Source organism: Antrostomus carolinensis, unplaced genomic scaffold, assembly GCF_000700745.2.
Source record: "Antrostomus carolinensis isolate BGI_N321 unplaced genomic scaffold, ASM70074v2 scaffold2239, whole genome shotgun sequence".
Lineage (NCBI taxonomy): Eukaryota > Metazoa > Chordata > Aves > Caprimulgiformes > Caprimulgidae > Antrostomus > Antrostomus carolinensis.
The window spans coordinates 1,231-7,861 of NW_010337670.1; the positions used below are offsets into that span (position 1 = coordinate 1,231).

Genomic DNA, 6,631 nt, shown 5'->3' on the forward strand with positions numbered 1-6,631 from the left:
ACTGGAGGTTCCTTTGAGGGGGTTGAGGTGTTAAGTTTAGAACAGAATAGAATAGTTGTGGTTGGAAGGGATGTACAGCAATCATCTAGTTAAACTGCCTGAACAATTCGGGGCTCACCAAATATTAAAACAAATTATTAAAGGCATTGTCCAAATGCCTCTTAAACACTTAAACAGTCTCAGGGCATCAAGGACCTCTCCAGGAAGCCTGCTTCAGGGTTTGACTACCCCTCTGTAAAGAAATGCTTCCTAATGTCCAGTCTGAACCTCCCCTGGTACAGCTTTGAATCATTCCCGCACATCCTGTCACTGGACACCAGGGAGATGAGCTCAGCACCTCCCTCTCCACTTCCCCTCCTCAGGAAGCTGCAGGGAACCATGAAGTCACCCCTCAGCCTCCTTTTCTCCAAACTAGACAAGCCCAAAGTCTTCAGCTGCTCCTCACAGGACACATCTTCCAGCCCTTTCACCAGCTTTGTTGCCCTCCTCTGGGTGCACTCAAGGACCTTCACATCCTTCTGAAATGGTGGGGCCCAGAACTGCACACGGTGCTCAAGGTGAGGCCACACCAGCGCTGAATACAGCGGGACAGTTGCCTCTTTGGACCGGCTGGTTATGCCGTGTTTGATGCCCCCAGGATGTGGTTTGCTCTCTTGGCTGTCAATAAAAATAGGCAACTGCTTTTTTCAAAAGCAGCTCAAATCACCCTGCTTTATTTCTGAGATACTCTGTTCCTGCAGTGCCCAAACGGGGCAGTCTGGTCATGGGCATGTTTCAGCACCTGTTCCATTGTGGTGAACTGACTGTTCTGTTCTGTTCTTACCTATTTCTGTTATTTGAAGTGTTTGTCGTGCTCTGAGTGAAGAAGAGTAAGTAGGTGTTGTTTCTGGCTGGCACTTCTGTTGTGTAGTTCCCTGAATGTTTCCAGCTCCAGAAGTAAGCAGCTTTAGGCTTTAGCATTTGTAGTTTATTTTTAAACTCTAGAAGACTGGTGTTTAGCTCCTCATGTTTATGCCATGCTGCTTTGTTTCAACTGTAACCTGATACTATTTTCCTAGTTTTGAAGATGAAGACCCATTTTTTTTTAATCAATGTTGTGTTGCCTTTAAAAATGACTTTGTATTGCACTGATCTCTGAAAGTGAAAGCACTGAATTTAAGGAAATAAGTGTAAACTGTGAAGTAATTGCAGAAACTCCTCTCTCTTCATCTCTTTCCTTTCTCTTCTAGGCTCAAATTTTTCAGGAGTTTGCTGTTCAGGAGGAATCGGTGGTGTTCCGGATCAATTTGTCTGTTCTTATAGACTGCTTGACCATTTTTGGTACCAGTTCTCTGCCAGGTATGGTGCATATTTACCTTGACAGTGTGTGTGTATCACGTATCATCGCACAGTGAAACCTGCACATAGCTATAGGGAGATTGCCAGTCTTGGCAAAACTTCTGACTTCCTCACGTCCTTCTGAGCATGGCAGCTGTTGCTCTGCAGCAGGATCCGTCCCGTTTACTTAAGCTAACACAAATGTGTACTGGGACAACAGTCGATGGAGAGAAGAAGAGCTGGTGGATGTGAGCCTAGCCGGTGTGCCAGGGACTGCTGCAGCAGGAGAGGCTGAAAGGAGCTGGCTTAGTTTGGAAGATGGGATAAATTATACATTGGTGTGATGCTGTTGGGGTAATGGAGAAACAGAGGAGTCTTCCTGTGGAGGTGATGTGTCTTGGATCTGTGTAAGGCACAAAAGAACCACTTGTTTTGGGAGAGACAACCCTTTTGTGGCATGAGGTCCAATGAACAGCCCTGCCTTGTACCCTTGCTCTGCTTTGGAGCTGGAGATCTCAAATAGTTTGTAATTTTGCTAAGAAAACATGTCAAGTAATTTGCTCAGGCACCTCTGGCAAGTTGTGTGATATGTTGAGGCTGGAGTTCTGGTGCTGAGGCCAGTGCTGTACCCCAGGACTGACACATGCCATGACTGCCTTTCCTGTGGATCTCTTTTCAGTCCAGGGCCCAGATCATCCACATCACAGGAATGCTAATTTGTTCCCAAGTGCCCTTCACTAAAGGGGAAAACCTGGGCGCAGCTGGCAGAATAGTTGTTCTGCAGCCCATTCAGGGTAGTTGGTGTGGGTGCAGAGAGCACCAGGGTTCCCTCTAGTAAGGATGATGCTTCACAGTCACATTCTTTAAAGTGGCTGTCTTGGCAGGCTGCACATACCCTCAGCATCAGGCTAAAAGACCACTGCTTGGGCAAGCTCAGGCAGCCTCTTACCAAAGCTGTCACTTTGAGCTGAAAAGGTAGGAAAGCTGTCAGTGTGTCTTCAGGCCATGGGGGAACCACGTTGGGCTTAGAAGGGACTGAGGCTGACTAACTGCTGTGAACTGTAGCAGAAATGGGCACACTGAGAGACAGTACAGACATAGCTTGGAATTTGTCTTGCTAACAAAAACTTTTGTATGAACTCAATAATAAATCACAGAATGGTTTGGGTTGGAAGGGACCTTAAAGCTCATCCAGTTCCAACCCCCCTGCCAGCAGCAGGGACACCTTCCACTAGATCAGGTTGCTCAAAGCCTCATCCAGCCTGGCCTTAAACACTTCCAGGAAGGAGCATCCACAACTTCCTTGGGCAACCTGTTCCAGTGTCTGACCACCCCCACAGTGAGGAATTTCTTCCTAATATGTGATATCTTTTCCAATATTTCTGTGGCTTGTGCAACCCTGGAACATCCAGCTACCTCAGAATCATTAACAAGCACATGCATGAATTGGGAAATGTTCTGGTGCAGATTTACTGGGCTTGAAGAGGTGTGCAGGGGTTTCAGGTAACACCATCAGTTCCCTGTGCTCCTGCTTCCAGTGCAGTAGCTGTTACGTGGCACCTTCTGTTCCTTCCCTTCTTCAGGCTGCACCCGTGTCTGTTTTGTGAGTATTATCACCACACTGCAGATAAGGTACCGAGGAGTGATACTTGCCTAAGGTCTCGCAAGAAATCAGCTGTATTGGGCAGCACTTCAGGTGCTGTAAGAGCACTTTAGATCTTGCTTATCAAGTGTGTGAATCACAAAAATCAAGCACGCTGTATGACTGATCCTGTTTATAATATTTTCAGTGGCAGAGGTGTATGGGAAACTGCTTTCACAATTATGCATACAGATATTGAATTATATTAACCCATTTGTTTAAATAAAAAAAACCCCAAGTCTTAGTGAATTTTACTTTTTATTTCCTATAAATTAATTTTTCTTTTTTATTACTTGGTGGTTGTTCAAAAAATATTTGCACAAGCAAAAATAACTGCAAGTTAGCATGACTGTCTGGGTGCCACAGGATGCACTGTGTTCGCATGTGGAGTAGCGTGATACGATGACAGCTTTTTTGGGGCAGTTGTACCGTTGCAGCTCTGTGTTGAACTGCCCATTCCTCTGCTGTTTCCGTTGTGACTCTGACCTAAAGACATAAATCAACTGTACTAAACAGCACGCTGATTTTGGGAAACAAACATTCAGATTATGATTATCTAAAAGGAGGATGTGACTGTAATGCAAACTTACCTGCATTAACTTCAGTTTGGGTTGCACGAGTAACAGGAGTAGTAAGGAAAGATGATGTAAGCCAGAGGGAGCCTCAGGACCATCGAATATTTTCCAGTTCCACTAAGCTATTTGTAGCATATCCAGCTTCATTGTCAGAGCTGTTGTTGCCCATTTGGGACATGACACAAATTGGATTTCAAGTGGTGTCTGAAGTGGTCAGGCATGCTCGCTAGCTTTCTGAAGGATGTGTATTTCATTCTCTTTTTCAGGAACATCAACGGCCCTGAGGATGTGTTATCGTGGTTATGGTTATCCCTTGATGCTGTTCTTGGAAGAAGGAGGAGTAGTGACAGTGTGCAAAATTAACACTCAGGAACCTGATGACCTGTTAGACTTTGATTTCTGCAGTACCAATGTTGTTAATAAAATTATCCTGCAGTCGGAGGGGCTACGAGAAGCATTTGCTGAACTGGATATGACCAGTGAAGTTCTGCAGATTACAATGTCTCCACACAAACCCTACTTCAGGTACTGGGAGGTGTGCTTTCCACTCAAATGTTCATGCTTGGTCTCCGTTGGTAAAGGACTGGAATTTTTCAGGGTGAAGAGTGGGGAGCTATTTTAAAATGTTGCTTTATTTCAAGAAGAATTCTAATGAGTATAAAAACCCGCAATATATAATTAACACAGTAATGAATACATTGACAACCTGGTAAATGTGACACTGATGCAGACAGTTTAGTGTATTTAATTAAAGCAAAACAAACAATAGTGTTTTGTGAAACAGCCATTGAGACATGCCAGATGACAGATTCTGATGAGTATTTAGAGAGCTGTGATCAGGTATTTTGAGATGGTTCCTTCTGTTGTCTTCCAGGTTATCCACTTTTGGAAATGCAGGAAGTGCACATCTGGACTACCCTAAGGACTCTGATTTGATGGAAGCATTCCACTGTAACCAGACCCAGACAAACAGGTTAGGGGAGTCCCTGATCAGTGCCCTCTCTGGCAGGTCATACATTCTTGGAGCAAAGTTTGAAAACACTGTTTGCATTTCTGTAAGGAAAAAAAAAAAATACTTCCCATCTGGTAAAGGTCTGTGTCTGTGATCAGAAGCTAAGCAATAACAATGTCTGTCCGATGTTGTTACCAGGAAAAGATCAAATTAGCATGTTGCTAATTGTTTCTTAGTTATTCCATAGCTTTAATGGCAGTAATGTTTCAGCTCTGCTCTGCACAATGTATTTTTTTTCAGATTACTTTTTTTCTCCCCCCCAGGTACAAGATTTCTTTGCTTAAACCATCTACAAAGGCGCTGGCTTTATCCTGTAAAGTGTCTATTCGAACAGATGCTCAAGGATTTCTTTCACTGCAGTATATGATTAGGAATGAAGATGGACAGATCTGTTTTGTGGAATACTATTGTTGCCCTGATGAGGACATTACTGAAGCAGAACTGTAGATATATGTTTTGGCATCTGTATAATATTTATGGATGTATAAAAATATATATTTTTTTATAAAACTGAGGAAAGCTATGAAGATTGATAGACTTGATATTGCCATTTATTTTTAACACTGGAATTAGAATACGAAGACTTCCTTTTTACTCACTTGCAAACATTTCTTAGCCTTGACTCAAAAGCCTGAAGCTGAAAAATCAAAAAGAGGACTTGATCTTCTATGGCCACTGATTCCAGCACAGATAATAAAATGGCATTTGTGTAATATGTTGCCGCTTTTTACGGTGTTTTCCAAGAATTTGTGTTTTGTTTTTTGTCTTTGGCTTGTTCTAAGCAATTACACAAGGGAAAATCTGAATACTAGCTCTATGTTAGCCAGTTAACTTTCAATGACTTAAAAATAAAACCAAATTTGTCTTGAAAGAGGGTGACATTTTCAGATGATTGCTTAATGGCAGCAGGTGCTGTACTTCTGGCAAATGCTGATGTGTTTTGCTGGTAAAGCCACTAGGCTCCTCCTCGTCTTGATTAATTCTTTATATAACTCAATCCCTTGGAATTTCATCTGATACCAATTTACCCTTTTGTCTGCAGTACTGGCGTTGAATTGGTAAATTAAGATAGAAGCCAGGATTTACTTACTCATTGCTCATAACTATTCTGGCAACATTATTGTTTTGTAGCTACTAATTTATTACACATCCACAAGAATGCTGCTGCTGAAATGTTTCTGTACGTACATGGCCCCGTTCCTACCCTGCCATTCTCTGCTAACACTGTTAAGAATCATAAGAGTTTCATATTTGAAATTATTTGTGAAATTAGCCTTTTTCAGCAACAGGAGGGACTCCTAAACTGAAGGAGTGTTTGCCTGTGTCCCATTGAGTGGTGTATCCATATCACTGCTGAAAACAGGCCTAACCTCTTACTGACTGAAGAGACAGTGCTATTTCTGGAGCATTTTCTGCAGTGGCCAGCTTTGCAGAGTGGGGAAAGGGGCTGTGCTTAGGTCAGGGGTTGGACTTCTCCTTTCACACCTCTCCCTTGCAAACAACCTGCTCAAAACAGGAGGTTCACTGAACCAGCTGCAGGGACTGCAAATCCCACTGCAAGAGACTGAGGTGTTCCTGCCTTGCTGCCCTGGGATGTGATCCCAGAGTCGGCGATCTGCAGGTAGGTTCTACAGCTTTAGACTACAGTCAAGTTTTGTTGTTTGTGTGAAGATGAAGTCCCGCTTTGCATGTGTGGAAAATGGTGTGTTTATACATTACCAAGTTGATTGCTCCACAATTCAAGAGAAACCAAGTCCTTTGGGTTTAAGTTTAAAATACTTTTGTTGGCCATTTTTCACCTCTTGCTTATGTCAGCAAGGGTATACTTTGAGTACAGTGTCAACAGTTCACTTGTGTTGTCTTCCATGCAGATCAGTCATTTATTGCAATAACTTGTGTTTTAAAAACAATTACAAATCTTTGAACTACAGGACTGGGAAAGATACCTAACAATATTCTAAATTACTTTTATTTACTGGTTTGTTTTGGTTTTTTTTCCCAAACAAGTATGCAGTATAGGTGCATTTCCTTTGGGCTTGCTCTCTGAATTTCTTCAGTGAAAAAAAAAAATTATTATGGTCTCAT

At 42.6% G+C, this 6,631-nt stretch overlaps 1 protein-coding gene across 1 annotated transcript; it reads left to right on the top strand.

The window, feature by feature from the left end:
- Positions 1 to 1,229: 1,229 nt before the first annotated feature.
- Positions 1,230 to 5,068, top strand: RAD1 (RAD1 checkpoint DNA exonuclease; the record flags this gene model as incomplete). Its single annotated transcript, XM_010175243.1, has 4 exons — positions 1,230 to 1,338; positions 3,801 to 4,059; positions 4,409 to 4,507; positions 4,810 to 5,068. Coding segments are annotated over 4 exons (651 nt in total), but the record flags the coding sequence as incomplete, so codon positions are not given.
- Positions 5,069 to 6,631: the final 1,563 nt, after the last annotated feature.